The sequence below is a fragment of the Solanum dulcamara genome, chromosome 9 (genome assembly GCF_947179165.1).
Source record: "Solanum dulcamara chromosome 9, daSolDulc1.2, whole genome shotgun sequence".
NCBI classification, from domain to species: Eukaryota; Viridiplantae; Streptophyta; class Magnoliopsida; order Solanales; family Solanaceae; genus Solanum; species Solanum dulcamara.
Window position 1 is genome coordinate 71504657 of NC_077245.1, and position 17898 is coordinate 71522554.

Consider the following 17898-nt stretch of genomic DNA (forward strand, 5'->3'; position numbering starts at 1 on the left):
GGCTTTTTTGTTGACCTGGATTTATTCAAGGTCAATGAGAAGAAAACTGCTGAAATGGTAGGAAGTAACAATCAAATGGTAAAAAATAAGGAAGAGGACAGCAGTTTAGCTGATGAAGATGCAAATTTGATGGTCAAGATGAAATTTCTTACTTATAAGGTAATGTAGTTTTTAAATAAGCTTTCATTAACAGAGACTTCATGTCACTCTTGCCTGTTGGTTAGTTGAAACTGGTTGTGCTGCTGCTACTAGGGGCATACTTTTTCAAGTTGTGGTTATCTTTTATATCAATTTTATTTCTTTACTGCATGGCTCATGCAGAATAGAGCAGTGCATGAGATAAGTGCCCATTATTTCGTGATTACCAACTAAAACCAAAACAATAGGCTTATATGATACTGGAACATGTTGGCTGCTAGAAAATGTCGAGATACTGTTCTAGATTTAACCATAAACGATGCAGATTAGGGATGGATGTTGCTTTTAGGATCCTTTCAACCTCTTATGAGAAATCAAAGCTTGTGGGGATGGAGTATGTCTTCAAGGCTAAACTCAAAGGAATTGGCAGAGAGGCACCACTAGATGTCGAGCCTGCTGCTCAATTTTATTTTTGTAATATACCCTTTGGGGATACTGCATCAATCATGTTGATAATCTTCTGGTTGTATTAAAAAGAATTTGTGCAAAGATGGCTATATAGAAGTAGGTTTTGAATAACGGAACTCCAAGATCTAAAAAAGCATTTACGAGAATCTATTAGTATGCACTGCACAGTACCAAGACTGCTATGGAACCTTTTTCGAACCTGTTCAATCTGCCAGTTATGTTATGTTATGTCCTTATTTCCCATGCCGCCGTGTGAAAAAGAATTTGGACAAGTTCAAAGGAAATTTTTTGTGGAATCGAAACAAAGAAAAGCGAGTGGTAGATTTGGTGGAATGAGGTAGGGTGGTTCAAGTTAAAAGAAGAGGTGGACTCTGGATTTAAAACTTGAATGTAAGCTACCAATAAAATGGTTCTGGAGATATGGCTGCTCACTTACGATGCTTGTCTTACTCAAAGCAACTTGAAGCAACAGGGAATGATGATATGCAGGAGATGGTATTTATGTAACAAGGAGGAAGAGAGAAATAATCATATTTTATGCACTGCACAGTAGCAAAACAGCTGTGTAGCCTTTTGTTCAACCTGTTAAATCTGTTATTTGTGTTGCCTCTTCCTGTGAAAGATTTGTTGTTAGGTCAGGATTGTGGTCACTGAAAAGAAAATGGGGCATAGGGCCAGTTTGTCTGTTTGGTCTTGTGGGAGAGGAATTCCAGGTGTTTTAAAGGGAAAGACAATCCGGTATAGAGGCTAAAGTACAGATGTTCATAGTTTTGGCTTTCTGGTGCATCATTCAAGATATAAATTATGAAGACACATGTTAGACAGAGACGGTCCTAGGATTTAAAGACGACGGGGCACCAGCAGAGGCGGATGTATGATAGTTGAAGCAGTGTCATGTGACACCAACATTGCTTCGTCGGAAAATGTTGTTACACACACATAAAACCCAATGTACCAATAAATATAAATTAAACGAGAAAACTTGACACAACTCACTGTGTGGTCTAATGGTCCTGGCTCTTTACACATTGAGGTTCTCAATTCGAAACTCGCTACCTATGCAATTTATATGCACATTTTTTGGAAAGATGAAAAGAAAAGTGCAACCACGAAGATTCAAACACAGGTCATCATGCTTGCGCAGAGGGATTAAGACGCGTGTTGGATCAGTGCACCAAATCGGCTCTTGTGTTTCAGGGTGCCTAACAAAATATATGATCCTTCTATAGGCATACATACATATATATGCATATTTCTTTCTGAAGTTAACAGGTGCACAGGTTTACGTGCACCCCCACCCTTCCACATAGGTCCGCCTCTGGTATTAGAGTGCATCAGCTCACTGCTGGATTAGATTTTCTTTTTTGTGTCCATGGGATCCCTTCTTTTTATTTTTGTGTAAAGGGATCTCAAACCTGTAACTAACAAGCACTATTGATTTCCATTTGTAAAATTGAGCATGTTGATCTGACCCTTATTTTTGCTCCAAACCTAGTTTTAACTTTTCATCAGGAAGTCCTTTAGGTGTGGAAGATACCTTGTTGGAGGATGCTCTTGAACATAATCATACACGTATAGTATGGCCAGGGCATTTGTAGGTGTTGGTTATCCATGAACAACATCTGCGCTTCTGGCTGGGACATACCTAGGGGTGGCAAAATCAAACTCAACCCACTCAACCCGCCCAACCCGTTTATACAATAACCCGCCCATTTATTAGCTCAGCCCATTAAAATTTGAGTTGATATGTAACCCAAATTGACTCATGAGAGATCTTGTCAAAATAGTTTTAAAAAATATTTTTTTTAATTTGATATGTTATATATATCCCCAGACCCCACGTGTGGGATTTCACTGGGTATGTTGTTGTATATATAGCCTTAATAAAGGAAACAAAATAATTTTATTAGGTACTAAAATATTTTAAAAGAATAAATAAAACAATTAAAACTTAGTAAAAATTGGGTTGGGTTGGGTCTTGACCCGTTTTATGACCCATTACCTAGCCTGTTCTAACCCAACCCGTTTTGACCCAAGAAAATTTGGGTTGGGTTTGGGTATTGACCCATTTATTGTCTTGACCCGCCCAAATTTGACCCAACCCACCCAATTGCCACCCTTAGACATACCCACAGCAAACACATGTTCTGATCTCATTTGTAGTGCCTTGGCGTATTATGGAACTTATCAAGCTAATTAATGCATTTTGCTTACTAGTTCAAGCTCTGTTGCACTTCACTTTCCAAAAGAAGAGCTGCTTGTGTACTATTTTTGGTACCACATATGTATTTTTTGGCCGTCTGAGCTAAATGTATTATCATATCTATATATTGTCTGGTCTTGACCTTCTCAAAAATAATAATATTGGCTGGTCTTGAACAAAGTCTCTTGGGTTGTACATGAAGGATAGAGAAATGACGTGAAGACAAGTACTTAGAGTTCCACCCTAGTAGTCATTGAAGTTGGTATGCAGACCACTGGAGATCAAGGCTTTAAAATTTCAGTGGAGGCAAAAAAAAGGAAAGTTAAGTGACTTCCATCTGTATAAGTGTTCGTGAGCAAAGTTACACGGTATTTGTACATGTAGGAGAATGTTGGTAAATGGTACCAGTGGAACAGTAGAGGTACATACAAGCTGGCCTGAACAACACATCTTTTTCAAAGAAGTGATGTGAAGTCGAGAAGGGGTTGGAAATCAATGCTCTCATGCACCTTTCCCGATGCTAATTTCCTTCCGTTTTAGACACCTATATTGGGGGTGTGGGTGGGTGGCTCCAGCAGTCCTCAGCTGTAACTATAACAATTTTTAGTATTCAAGTTAATTTTGTTTAGTTCAGTTAATTTGGTGTAAACAAGAATTTTTAGAAGATCCTGAATCTATTTATGATGTATTAGATTCCTTGTGAATACTTGAGTCGAGGGTCTATTTGAAACAACCCTTCTACCTTCACAAGGTAGGGGTAAGGCTGCATACTTCCCCAGACCCCACTTGTGGGTTTACACTGGGTATGTTGTTGTTAGAATCCTGGTGAGAAGACAAAGGATTAGGAGTTTTTTTTCCCTTTATTTATCTTGTAATTATTGGTGATTACTACACCCTTTGTGTAGTTTATTAGTATATAAATATGTTACCTTTTCAAAAAACAAGTCAAGGAAGGGATGATATGCAGAGTTCATAGCTAATATCATATAACTGGAACTTTGATGTGCCTAACGCTTTTGCTGTAAGGTTCTTTATATGTTGAGCTTGAGCCTGCAAATGGAATTAAAATAGTGAAAGTGACTGCAGTGGAAAACTCAATTTCTTATTTTTTTTTGTAAAGTAATATGATACCCGGTTATTTCTCCACTTAATAAGATCTAAATTTGGAACATAATAAGTTGGCATGTTTCTTTGAAATTTATCATGTGTTGATCTAAGAAATTGCATGTCAATTTTTGTTTACTGTGCAGTTGAGAACTTTTTTGATCCGTAATGGCTTGTCGACTCTTTTCAAAGAAGGCCCTTCTGCGTATAAGGTTTATTACCTGAGGTGAGGTTTATCTGGTTGGTCCTTTGTTCTTCAATGGACAAGTTCTAGTTGAACTCCTTGGTGCCTCATATGCATTGTGTTTGCATTTCAATTTGTTCAATTAGGAGCTGCTGCTACATTGTAGTCGGCATAATTGTTGTTCCATCCACATCTTAATTGGTCTTGAGAGGGGTGTTTGTTGTCATATAATGAAGTGCTACAGTTCTAATGAATTATCTAAGTTGTCTTAGATGCTCATAATGATTTGTCATGATCAGCCTTCACATTATGGTTTTGAAAAGTCACTTGATTAAAAAAAAGCGATATATTCATTGAATCTATTAGGCTATTAAACTATTATCGAATTTATAGTTTTCAGATCTTATAGGTCCAGTCTGGCTAGTGTAACTACTTTGAATCTAGACCTTAATATTTTTTTAGTAGTTGTTCTTTTTACCCAAGTTTGAGGTTAACTTACAAATGTCTTTATTCTTACATTCTCAAGCTTGTGTTTTTATGGCCTACCTAATTCAGTGATACAAGGACATGTTTCTAGTACATTTCCTCTCAAAAAGAGAGAATGTTGGCTGTGCTCTTTTATCAATTCTCAAGGATGAATTCTAACGTATATTGATCTCTATAACAATATGATCGATCTAGGCAAATGAAAACTTGGAATACTTCAGCCGCCAAGCAACGAGAACTCAGCAAGATGCTTGATGAATGGTAATACTAAATGATCTTGTGATTTTCTACAATGAGTCGCTTTTATCTTCCCAGTGCAGCATCTTACAAGAACTAATTTTTCAGGGCAGTATATATACACAGAAAATATGGGAACAAACCATTGTCATCATCCACATACCTAAGTGAAGCTGAGCCTTTCCTTGAACAATATGCAAAGCGTAGTCCACAAAATCAGGCTTTGATAGGATCTGCCGGAAATTTTGTCAAAGTTGAAGATTTCATGGCAATTGTTGAAGGAGAAGATGAAGAGGGTGATCTCGAGCCGACCAAAGATATTGCTCCTTCAAGCCCTAGTATTTCCACCAAAGATATGGTTGCAAAGAATGAGGGTCTCATTGTTTTCTTTCCAGGTAAGATTGAACTGGTTATGAATATTCAGATTGTATACAATATCTGAAGTCTTTTATGTATTATATATGTAATGAATCTCTTCTAGAACCTCCTGCAACCATTGAAATAAGCATTCTTTTTGACATTCAATGCTAAATTGCAGGAATACCAGGTTGTGCTAAATCTGCACTTTGTAAGGAAATACTGAATGCTCCAGGAGGGCTTGGAGATGATCGACCAATTCATAGTTTAATGGGTGATCTTATCAAAGGTATGAAGTGCTTTTCAACAACTTTTTGGTATGTTCCTTATTTATAAAGGAATTTTATTTTTGCATGTCCATGTATCTTGTGCCTTTAGGTTGTTGTTGGCATATCATGTACTCACTTTGTCTCGTCCTGTATGATGGGTGTTTGACAAGCACAGGATTTAGGATGTAAATTTTCCTTGTATATCGGAGCAGTAATAGTGGAAGAATATCTTAAAAGTAATGGTTGGAAGTTAGTTGATAGAAAACAACAGCATGAAACTTTTTAAAAAATTGGATAGTTTGAAATTGAATTCTTATAAGTTGTATAGAAATAGAAGGGTGTTGAAACATTTGGGACATCCCATAACGGAAGAAGTTTTTGTATATTATTGGGACAAGGGAGTATTGATTAGTTGTTCTGACAAACATTTGCTCTTTAATACAGGTTGAAACCAATTGAAAAAAGTGTACTTAGAACTTAATGCATTGTCATCATATTCTTTCTTGCCACAAACATCTGACACCTGAAACTTCTATTACTCCTTCCGTTTCAATCTAGGTGTCTCAGTTTCATTTTAGTTTGTTTAAAAAAAGACTGCATCTTTTTATATTTGGTAATTCTATGATTCCCACATTCTACATGGCTTGTTCACAAGATTCAAAGGAATTTTGGTTTAATGCACACATCTTTAGTTTAAGACGACAAGATTCAAAAGTCTCTGTTACAACAACAACAACAACAACCCAGTGAAATCCCACAACGTGGGGTCTGGATAGGGTAGAGTGTACGCAGACCTTACTCCTACCAAGGTAGGACGGCTGTTTCAGAGAGACCCTTGGCTCAAAAAAAGCATAAAAAGGGGTCAGATAAGGTTAAGAAATTCAAAGCGATGTAGGAAAATAAATAACGAAAGCGTCGCAGATAAAATAGAGTAATAAAAGTACACAGAAAGTAATAAATAATAACAGAAATACCAGAAATTTCAAAAGTCTCTGTTATTTTTCCTAAATTATGTGCGTAGTCAAACAAAGATACCTAAATTGAAACGGAGAGAGTAATAATTTGCTTCTTTTCCTTGCTTGAAGAGCTTAACTTTCTCTCAGATAATAAAGTTTGATCTCTGTATGTCTCATATTGATAGGTAGATATTGGCAAAAGATTGCTGATGAACGTCGAAGAAAACCTTACTCGATCATGCTTGCTGATAAGAATGCACCAAATGAGGAAGTATGGAGACAAGTAAGTTTTTGTATTTGCTAAACTGTTCCCCTAGTAGTACAAATCCTCTGATGCAATTTTTCATAGACGACCCATTTTGAGGTTATTTTCAGTTCCAAATTAACATAAGAACAGTGGTAGTGTTTCAGGTCTTGATATTAAACAGTCTATTTGTAGCATCAGTTCTCTTTATGTTGCGTACTACTTCTTATAATGCCACAGAATGCATCTTCTAGTTTTAGGTTGGCGTGGAATGCATATAAATAACTTGAGTTTTAAGGTTATTTCATTTCGGAAATAACATAAGATGTAGTACTAGTGCTTCATTGCCTCACCGGGTTTTATTCTCATCTTTGCAGATTGAGAACATGTGCCTAAGCACCAAAGCATCTGCTATTCCAGTTATACCTGATTCAGAAGGTCTTGAGATAGTTCCTTTATAGTTTCTCTTTTGATTTAGGATGCTCAGACTTATCTATAATGTAGCCGGGTGCGTGTTGGATCCTCCAAAAGTAGTGCATTTTGGAGGAGATCCGACATGGGTGCGGCAGCAATTTTGGAGAGTCGGAGCAACATAGATTGATAATCTGTTATGCTGCTTCTCATGCAAGTTTGCTTTAATTTATGAAAAGCTGGGGCAATTGATTTGGTAGTTCATCCAGTGGCTTTATTTTGCTCTTCTTGTTATGTGATTTGTGTTATTGACAATTCTTGTTTCTTGTTGAGTGAAAATTATGTCTGATTCAGGTAGAACTCTGACTTTGCAGTTGTCTTGTCTGTTTAACTTACAGTGGTGAACCCTCATCATCTGTATGCTTTTGTTTCTTGGGGATGATACAGATACTTCACCTACACTCCTGGCATTGCAGTTGTGTCATCTTTTACTTAGAATGGTGAAGCTCTGTATTCTTTATCAAAAATAAATAAATGGTGAAGCTCTGTATCATCTTGTTATATCTTTTGTTTCTTGGAGAACAATTGTAGGCTAATATGTTTCATGGTGCTTGCACTATTGATGTTTGACATTAACTTTCTTTATGGTCAGTGATGTTGGTAGTGGTAGTAAGAATTGCTTGTTAGAAAGTTCATATGCTTTTTTCTTGAGGTCATACTCATCTGTGTATGCACTATATGGGGTCTTATTTGCTGTGTGACTAATCATGCAGGAACTGAAATCAATCCATTCTCTATTGATGCACTTGCGGTTTTTATATTCCGAGTCCTTCACCGTGTTAATCATCCGGTACTTAATTCTTCACGTTACTCTCCTTGTTAAATGCTCTTCACCCAGTTACTCCATTCAACTTGGATATTGATGCGTTAGTCCTCTCTTTTCTGCTTGATGCTGAAGGGAAATCTTGACAAGTCATCTGCAAATGCTGGATATGTGATGCTTATGTTTTATCACCTTTATGATGGAAAGGTACAGAGCCTTATTCAGCTAACAAGATTATCTGAGTTCTTTATCCTGTATTTTATTAGTCATAAAAAGTAAATATATAAGTCATCTGTGTCTGATTCTGTTGGTACACTTCCATTCAGAGCCGTCAGGAGTTCGAGAGTGAGCTTATTGAACGTTTTGGATCGCTTGTCAGGATTCCTCTACTGAAACCTGAAAGGTTGGTTAGATTTCCTTCTTCTGAACCCTCCCCCAAAATAATATGGGTGGCCTCTTCAGCTTGAAGTGATCATATTGCTCATAAGGGTTTAAGTGACCTTTTACTTCCTCTTTATTAGTTGGTATGCTGGATTGGAGTTCAAAGTTTCGTCATTATCCACCAAATTTTGAATCGTGTAGGGATTTCTCAGTTATAAAGATAGTGTTAATGTTGGACCCCCATATCATATTTGTTGAAGACATAGCCAAGCAATAAAAGTGTGCTCCCTCTAAGAACTCTCCCTTTTTGTTTAGGGAGCCGACTACTTCATTTATCACCAAAGCCGCCTCTCAATTTTGCCTTCCACGAGGGCATCTTGAAAGATAAAGTTGAAAATAGATTTTGTGAGAACTTATAAAAAGAAAAAGTTGGCAAAGGTAAAATTGTAGGAAAAAGGGAAGGGTAAATAATTAGTAGGCTATATAGCATTGGGTTTGATATTATAGTTGAATCTTCGCCATAATCTTTGTTAATCCTTTGCTTTCTTTTTTTTCCACACAAGTGAGTGTGGTATTCGTAATTCAATTTAGAACAAGAGGGTGTTAATATTACTTTTAGGGACAATTTAAAATATATACAATAAACTAATTAGTTTACAACAAATATAGCCATGTTTTATTTTCATAAAAATAGCCAAAATCATAGGAAATATACAGTGACTATACAATATAGCTTGTCAAAAGTCATAGAAAGTATACATTGACTATACAATATAGATTACTTATACATGAGTTATACACTGAATATACATTATGATACACTCAAAAACTGAATATAGCTTGACTATACATGAAATATACACTGACTATACATGTCTATACAACGAATATACAACGAATGCCCATTTTGTTTTGGTAATTACTTTTGCCGAATGGCCATGTGGCGTAATTACCCCTTATTTTTCTGCTAGTGGAACTGTACATAATGTTGCTGAACTTGAAAAAGTACTCGTAATTTGCTCTGAATTTATTTCAAATAGAAGACTTGATAGTTTAATTCCTCGTATTCCTTGACGAACAACAAACTAAAGCCGTTCAACACAGTGATGAACTTTTGTGAAGTATCTAAAGTGGTTTAAGAGCTAAATTAATAAACCCAAACATTGAATATCTTCATCTATTAGCGAAGTCTTTTCCAATTTAGGGCTAGGTTGTTCGATATTGAAGTATTTGTTTGATCATAAGCTTCATTTACTTAGAAGAAAATGAAATTTGATTTTTAAAACTTATTTTCAAGCAAGATGGAAATAAGAACAACAATTGTTGTTGTCTAAGACGTGATGCAAAGGTCCTGCATAGTGTCATCATATATTCTTGTTTGACACGTGTCTGACTGGCATCCAATTAGCAAGTATGATTTCAGTGTAGCTAATTTGGTTGTATGTGTCACCTGGTCTCTGATTTTCATTAGCTAGAGTGAAGATAGATCTAATTTAGTTAAGCGTAAATTCTAACACGTTCATTATATAAAACAGCCTTCCACAATCTTGAAGGAGATAGCTGACTTTGAAGACAAACCCAATACTTGTAACCATGTTTTTTCGTGACCGAAAAAAGAAAAGGGGAAGAAAAAGAAGGAAAAGAAAAGCAGAAAGTGGGTGTTGTCTAGAAATCCAATTGTTTTATATAAAGCTGGAGTTCTGAATACATGTATGCTAATTACAGCATAGCTATTTGGTCCAAAATGTTCAACCTAGAGGATGTTAGACAACTAGAGGTTTCAGTGATATAACTGATTGATAGGAATGCAACCAACAACATGCCGCAGGTAGTAGTTGCACTGATATCTATCATGTTTCATGGCAGATGGTTTTTACCTTAATGTTTTGAAAGTCTCTGCTCTGTCCTAGTTCTATTTGCTTTACTTGATGTTGATATTGTTTATGATCATATGAAGGTCTCCTCTTCCGGATTCTGTTAAGTCTATTATTGAGGAGGGAATCAATCTGTACAGGCTTCATACGAACAAACATGGAAGGTCAGTATTACATTCAGCAAATGCAGTTAATGAGTTCCTCCAAACCCTATCCCCTTTTTGCTCGAGTCATACTGTTCATGGTAAGAAGCAGCATTATGTCTTCTGATATGTTGCACGACATGGAGCATCTCTCTATTGCATCCTCAGCTAAAAAAAATATTTTCAAAGTAATAGTTTATGTTGAAGCAATTATGAATTGAATTTGAGATTTCCACTTTCTCCCGAATGCCTTATCAGAAGTAAGGAAAAAAACAAGTACGGATATTATATGTGTATCTTTCTTCCATCTTCTTCATCTGGGAGGCTTTGAATCTCATATCTTTGTGATGATTGAGTTGTATTATGATGCAAAGAGGTCTTGATACATAGTGTTTAACTGTGAATACTTCTGGTTGGTGAAGAAGATTAGAAGAATATTGCACCTTAAGACGGTGGTTGCTTTGAATCTCATATCTTTGTGATGATTGAGTTGTATTATGATGCAAAGAGGTCTTGATACATAGTGTTTAACTGTGAATACTTCTGGTTGGTGAAGAAGATTAGAAGAATATTGCACCTTAAGACGGTGGTTCTCCACCCTTAGGGTTGGGTCTAGTGGTAAGAGCACAACATGTGATATGTGGTGCGGTACACATCACAAGTTCAAATCGTGTCACGGGAAAAGGCATAGTATTTAAGTGGAGGATAGAGGGACTGGCCCATTATCCACCAAGTTCCGAACCGTGCGCGGTTAGCCCTAGGGTATATCTCAGTTCTTATGAGAAAAACAGAAATTCTGCAGTTAAAGTAATGGTATGTCATCCTAAGTTTCCTCTTTCTTTAGTTCAAGAATTTTCTATTCCTTTTATAGGTTGAAATGGTCAGCCCCTTCTATTCTGTTGTTTATCTTTTAATTACTGTTTTGGTGTCAACTTTTAGGATGGATTGAATGGTTCAAAGTAGCTCAGATTTGGGGTTTGGTCAGTGTAAAGAAATTTAGGGCTGAAGGGTTCTATGACTTGTAATGGCATTTGGAACTTTCCAGCATCATATAGTTGTGGAAAAGATGGATATGAGGGGGCTCTTATAGGCTGACAAAGCATTAAAGAAACTCTGATATATTCTTTGATTTCCATGTCTTGCTTCTCCTGCATAAATTTGAGCATGATCTGGAGCTATATAGCTCCTTTTTACTCTTGAATATATAATTCTGCTCTTGTTGTGTTACTTTACCCAGTAATAACTTTGTCTATCCACATATATGTACTGTACTAAATTAACTGCAATACGAATATGAAAACCTGCATTTTCTCTGCATGTTTTAATGTTTTAATAGGGTTCCGAACAACTTATATACTTTTTCTTGTGGGGTTAAGATGTCTTTTCTCAACCATGTACAATAAAAGAATAGATCTCCACCAACCAAAGTTTGGGTTGGGGGTATATATATCGGTATGGCCAGCTTTCTCTAGCAAAATCATGTCATTTTTCTAGTTATACTCGGTACTTGGAGGACAAGAAAGTCTGATGTTTGGTTACACGTTGACAAAGTTCTAATCATGAAAAATAGCTAAGGTCACCGTCCTATATATACAAGTTTTCACTCCGTTAAAAATGTTTTGAGGTAGCCGTGTTTTCAATTGATTGATTGTGACTGATGAATTTTTTCCTGGTGTGTGATTGTCTCTGGTAGATTGGAGTCTACAAAAGGGACATATGTAAAAGAGTGGGTCAAATGGGAGAAGCAATTGAGGGATATTCTACTTGGAAATGTGGACTATCTCAACTCAATACAGGTAAGTTTGTGCAGCTCAGCGCAGTCCTTTTAGATCTCTCAAGGCATTTAATATCTGATCTTACTTTCCACTGGACATTTAAATTGCTATAGATTCATTCAAGCCCTTTACTTCAAATGTTACCCATGACATGTAGGAGCACTACATGCATACTTTATTTGAGTTGTCATACCTGTGTAAGAATTGTAAGACTGGAGTACTTCACACGGGTTCTTCAAATACACTAAATATCGGTAACAAATTTTGGCATGCCCATAGTAGATCCTTATGCACACCCTAGAGGATATATACACTCGTAATGAGTCCATGTAACATATCCAAGCCTTTTTACCTGCGCTATTTGCATAAGTGTTTTTTTTCCCTCTATGTATCTTTGACATGGGAAGGATGCAAGGATTTGGGGGGGAAAGAGTGGCTTCAAGTAGGAAGTCGTGTCTAGAAAAAGAATGAATTACTTTTCATTAAATGAGCTAGTATGCCAAACAAGATCATAAGTGCTGCATTAACAACGTCTTTCTAGTTGGAGGGGTTTGTTGGATGGTTCAGTATTCCCTGATCAGCAACCCCCCAGGAACCCCCTAGCTCAGTTTGAACAGAGAGTAGTGACTGCTCTAAAGAAAGTTACCACATTGTGGTGGGCGAGCTTTGGAGTGATTCTGCAAAGTTTTATTTCAGGTTCCATTTGAATTTGCCGTTAAAGAAGTCCTTGAACAACTCAAAGCTATTGCAAGGGGCGAATATGCAGCGCCTACTTCTGAGAAGAGGAAGCTAGGATCCATTGTGTTTGCCGCTATAAGCCTGCCAGTTCCAGAAATTCTAAGTCTTCTGAATGATGTAAGTGAATTTGCAAATTTATAATTATGGTCTTGATGGGCTGGAGATTTTATGTCTTGATGGTTGTAGTTAGTGTCTATATTCTTATTGTACTTGTTAGTTCATGCACAAAACATATAATTCCTTGTGGCTGGATTATTTTCTTGGCAGGTTTTAAGAGACTGATAGTAATTCTTGTTTATTTGTTTGCTGCCTTCTTTTTCTTTCAATTGACAATTTCTTTATCCGAGAAAAAAAAATAAAGATATACTCCCTCTGTCCCATATTAGATGGGTACTTTCTATTTTACCCGGTGACTAAAAAATCACTAATAGATTGGTCGACTTTACTATTTGGCCTTTGTTCATATCAATGAACATAAAAATAAGTTAGAAAATTTTTGCATAGAGTAAAGTAATAGCTAGTATTGGGAATTGTTTAAGCTTAAAGGCCATATTAATTGTAGGGGTAAAATGAAAAAAAATTAATCAATTCTATCTTGATTTAGTAAGTGATCAAGTAATATGGGACACTTACTTTTAGTAAGATGCCCATCTAATATGGGACTGAGGGAGTACTGCTTTCACTCTTTTGTCCTTCCAATCGTTAATGATTTCCCTATCATCTGAAATTTCTGCATTTCGTTTAAAAATTCTTTTGGGTGAACGGAGAAGGGACTAAAGAGAGGAATTATACTGTTGCATGAAGGGACTCAACTATGTTGTCTCATCCTTCTCATTATTTTATGGACAGCTAGCCAAGAAAGATCCGAAGGTTGGCGATTTCTTGAAGGACAAAAGCATGGAGAGCTGCATTCAGAAGGCCCATTTGACCTTGGCTCACAAGAGAAGTCACGGTGTCACTGCAGTTGCCAATTACGGTTCCTTTCTTCACCAAAAGGTGCCAGTAGACGTGGCTGCTTTGTTGTTCTCCGATAAATTGGCTGCACTAGAAGCTGAGCCTGGCTCTGTTGAAGGTGAAAAGGTCAATTCTAAAAACCCATGGCCCCATGTCACATTATGGACTGGGGAAGGAGTTACAGCCAAAGATGCCAATACACTACCACAATTACTTTCCCAAGGGAAGGCTACCCGCATTGATATAAATACACCGGTCACCATAACTGGCACTCTCGAATTCTTTTGATCTCTACTTGTAATTCCTCTTCTTGTGTGGATTTACATAATGTGAACCCTACATGGGTTCTGAGTGAATATCATGTAATGATTCTCCTGAGTTGTAGGAACAATTTTGTAGCATCGTGCGCTTTGGCTGGATAGCAGTCTTGCAGTTGCAGGATAGAATTAGATCTAGAGAAAATGTGAAGATGTTGAAATCCCCGGTAGCATTGTTTTTTTGAATAAAGCACACCGTTTTCTACCCATGTTTGTTGTACTAGTTGTCATTCCTGATTTGTGTGTGTATTTATTCTGCAACAGCTGTGCTTGAATCTGAAGGAAGTTGAAATCAGAATCTTCACCGTCTGTTGTTCCGTTAAATTATGATGGATTGAAATTGTATTTCCAGATTCATTTGTTTGTAGAACAAGTAGCAAAGTTCTTAGTAGTAAGATCACCAAATTTTCCCCGCCATCTACTGAGACATGCTCAATCCGGTCTAATTGCAATTGCGGCGTGAGACTCTACTCATCTGAACAAAATTCTGCATGAATCTTCAAAAGATCATAATCAGTGTTCAAACAGGAACTGTTCAGGGAAACTTGGTGGTCCAGACACGACTGAAAAATGAAAGGCACAATAATGCATTTCTGCAGATTTTCTGTTTTATAAAAAAGAGTACTTCACCAAACCACCAAAAACACTATGAAATGGAACTATCATGCATTTCTGCAGAATTCCTGTTTTATATAGAAGGGTACTTTACCAAACAACCAAAAAGACTAACATAGAACTATCATTTGAGTACATCAAAATAATAACTAAGCAATGGGAAATTCATTTGTGATATTTCAATCACGAGACTGGGTTCCAACTACTAATCCAATTGGACATCATCTCCACATTTTTGCTAATATCCTCAACAGAATCACTTCTTAGTGCCACTACTATATCCTCTGGATAACTGTCTTTTGCCTCCTCCAGCAAAATTTGAAATATTTCGCATTCAATATTATTGGTGAGCTTCTGACCTGTGTAACCCCTGGGGCACTCAAGCAAGTCAAAACGGATCTGTGTGAGCAACACCAGATAGGAATATATTAGAAAACAAAAAAGATGTCAATTAGTAGTGTACCTTCTACTTAATCTATCATACAAGACAGTATTGTCAGTTTGAAGAACCACCACCCTATCGAACCAACGTTCAGGAAAGAAATCGCAACCATGATGATCAACAATGTTTCCACCTGCTTCCATCATGTCCTCAAGCTCATCACATACCTACAGGAGCCACATCATGAAACTTGTAACAACACAATTTCTTCAACGTTAATTGTAGGAAACACAAGGTCAGTCTCCTTTAGAGTTGGCAAATAGCTTTCATTGCATTATTACATAATAATTTTATAACTCAAAGCAATAAAACCAAAGATGAAAAGTGCAATTTTAGTATCTCTGCAACAGTGACAATACCAGTTTAACCACAATGGAGCAATATGAACATAAATTATTTGCATAACACCAACTAATGTAAAATTTCCATCGAGCAGTTGTATCGTAATAGGCAAAGAGCGTTCATTTGATTTCCTATCAGTTGAATAGGATATGGTGGGGTGATTATATGGAAAGATCAGAGCTGGAGTAATTGGTAAACTATATTCTGAAAAGTGATAACGAGTGTGAGGCATATAGGGAAGAACATCCAGAGGGTAGACGCTGCAAAAGCTCAAACTGCATCAGTAACACAACAAAATTCTCTGTTTTCTGTGACGATGGAAATCTGATGTACCTTATCCTTTTTCCTTTATTTTGTTTTGATAAGTAAATGTGTTAATACAAAAGCAGGCATATGGGCTGCAAACCATGTAGGGAAGTTATATGCAAAACAACGCATGTATTACCAAAGAAGCCGAGAACTTTATACCAATGCACTACTGTCCCAACAGAAGTTCTCATTTTTATTGCTAATCTTCAATTACCATAGTTTATCCCACATTCAGCCATCTCATCTCCTTCCTTAACTTGCCAGAGGATTTTTGAACTTCCCTTTTTCTCTGTCACTACCCTCCAACCAGTTATATGTTATGATGATCATGGGCATTACCAAATACCTTTACAGCATTAAAGCACCAGAAGGGAGGCAATGAAGAAGAAGTAGCTACCATAACTTAAATTGGACCACCTGATCCAAAGGGATAATGACTTATACTCCATTAATGAAATTTTGTTACTTTGAAACCAATTATAGCTTAAATAAAGGTCCAGTAACACCACCATTTCATTTCTTAAAACCAATTGGACACACTGAATCAAGTTCTCCAAAACTGCTCGTAAATCAAGAGAGTTTATATGGATTTCAACTTTTAACATTATAAACAATCAAGAGCAGTTTAAGAACCTCATTAGAGGTTCCAAGACCTTATTAGTCATTTTCCTATTCAATCCTAATCACCACAACAAAAATATATAATGACCATTTTTTGAGGTCATTTAGCATCTTCATGGTTTGGAACCACAAGTAACTCAAAACTTGACAACAATAATGATATACTAGAGGTTTTCTGTACATTTTACTTAAATATAATTCTCTAAACAAATTAAAAAGATTCTTAACAAACATCAGACCTGATATCTGTCATTCCATTTTGTTATGTTCTATCACCAGTCTTCAAAAAGAAAGGTACAGTCTTCTCTTGAGACAACTCACTTGATGTGATTTTAAGTATACCTTCTCTCGAAAAGTGACTTAAGTATACCTCATCCTCTAAATAACTCTTAAGCTTTAAACCCGCAAAAATTAGAGGTCTAAATAGGACATGGCCAAACTATCTCAGACAACATATGAGCTCCTTGTATTGTTGAAGGGGTAGTCTTGGCGCCGGTAAAGTTGTTGTCATGTGATCAGAACAACTCAAATTCAAAACATAGAAACAGAGCAAGAAATGTAGGTAAGGCTAGTACATTAGGCTCTTGCTGTCCGACCCTCGCGCTATAGCGGGAGCTCAGTACTGCCAAAACTTGAACAACCCAAAAAAATAAAAATTGAACAGCAACAATTCTCTCAATTATCACTCTATAAAGAATCAAAAGAATAGCAACACCAATACAAAATCTGGAAGTAAAAAAGAGTAACAGCAGATTCTTTTGACATTTTAATTCTTCTATTGAATTGAAACCAAACCAAAATAAAAATCAGAACTTTCAATCCTTAGATTAAGAACTAGGGTTTAGTATTTTCAATGTTAAACGACTTACAAGGTCTTCGTTGATGATGTAACAATCCAAGGTATCGTCCCATCCATCGTGCAACTTCTTCTCTTTAACCAGTTCGCCGACGTTGACATGCCGGAGCTGCGTCGCCTCCGCCAGTGCAGACGACGTCGTCGTTTTTCCGGTGCCCGGCGTTCCGGTAATCAGTATGTTAGGCCTTCTTCTGCTACTGCTATTGTGCGCCATGGTAATTAATGTGTTTACAGAAAATAGTGAAAAAACCAATTTAGTGTGTGAGAGTATCTGCAGAATATACTTATTTGCTGCTCATAATATTAAATATTAAAATTCTCTAAAATATTATTTTTCACTTTTAGAATTAAGTTGGACAAAAAATAAAATCCTAAAGAGATTGGAATTTGAAAAAAAAAATCTTCTATGAAATAAAAACTAATTATTTTTTTGTAAAACGCTTTGTCATAAATACCAGTATTAGATGACCTATTAATATCAATTCACAATCTTTGCCGAACTAAAAGTTAAATCCCTATATTTAATTTATTTCAAATTTTAGAAGATGAATATTTTCTTAATGATAATGATCTGGAAAATTCTTATAGTTGGGTTGGATTGTTAACTAGATTCTTTTACTCTATGAAGTTTCAAACATCCATTTAAACTCG

The 17898-nt window shown here is 36.4% G+C and overlaps 2 protein-coding genes across 2 annotated transcripts in view; one reads left to right on the forward strand and one right to left on the reverse strand.

The window, feature by feature from the left end:
- The window catches only part of LOC129903214 (tRNA ligase 1), a 34608-nt gene extending 20309 nt beyond the window's left edge, over positions 1 to 14299 (forward strand). The window contains exons 14-27 of the mRNA XM_055978722.1: positions 2 to 159; positions 4060 to 4139; positions 4779 to 4844; positions 4929 to 5215; positions 5359 to 5466; positions 6588 to 6685; positions 7024 to 7084; positions 7831 to 7907; positions 8016 to 8087; positions 8207 to 8283; positions 10219 to 10299; positions 11972 to 12074; positions 12750 to 12908; positions 13641 to 14299. Of these exons, the coding sequence (XP_055834697.1) occupies positions 2 to 159; positions 4060 to 4139; positions 4779 to 4844; positions 4929 to 5215; positions 5359 to 5466; positions 6588 to 6685; positions 7024 to 7084; positions 7831 to 7907; positions 8016 to 8087; positions 8207 to 8283; positions 10219 to 10299; positions 11972 to 12074; positions 12750 to 12908; positions 13641 to 14033 (1820 nt within the window). The 3' untranslated portion in view covers positions 14034 to 14299. The remainder of the gene's footprint in view (position 1; positions 160 to 4059; positions 4140 to 4778; positions 4845 to 4928; positions 5216 to 5358; positions 5467 to 6587; positions 6686 to 7023; positions 7085 to 7830; positions 7908 to 8015; positions 8088 to 8206; positions 8284 to 10218; positions 10300 to 11971; positions 12075 to 12749; positions 12909 to 13640) is intronic.
- Positions 14300 to 14713: 414 nt separating this feature from the next.
- Positions 14714 to 17520, reverse strand: LOC129903215 (adenylate kinase isoenzyme 6 homolog). Its single transcript, XM_055978724.1, has 3 exons — positions 17261 to 17520; positions 15141 to 15286; positions 14714 to 15047 (listed from the first exon to the last, which is right to left on the reverse strand). Exons 1-3 carry the CDS (start codon positions 17459 to 17461, stop codon positions 14861 to 14863), a joined length of 534 nt encoding a protein of 177 aa, XP_055834699.1. The 5' UTR covers positions 17462 to 17520; the 3' UTR covers positions 14714 to 14860.
- Between the last annotated feature and the right edge of the window lie 378 nt (positions 17521 to 17898).

Coding starts and splice junctions, on each gene's coding strand:
- LOC129903215 (XM_055978724.1), bottom strand. CDS start 17,461: ATGGCGCACAATAGCAGTAGCAGAAGAAGGCCTAACATACTGATTACC. Junction 15,287..17,260: donor ACATCATCAACGAAGACCTT/GTAAGTCGTTTA, acceptor TGGCTCCTGTAG/GTATGTGATGAGCTTGAGGA. Junction 15,048..15,140: donor TATGATAGATTAAGTAGAAG/GTACACTACTAA, acceptor TGAGTGCCCCAG/GGGTTACACAGGTCAGAAGC.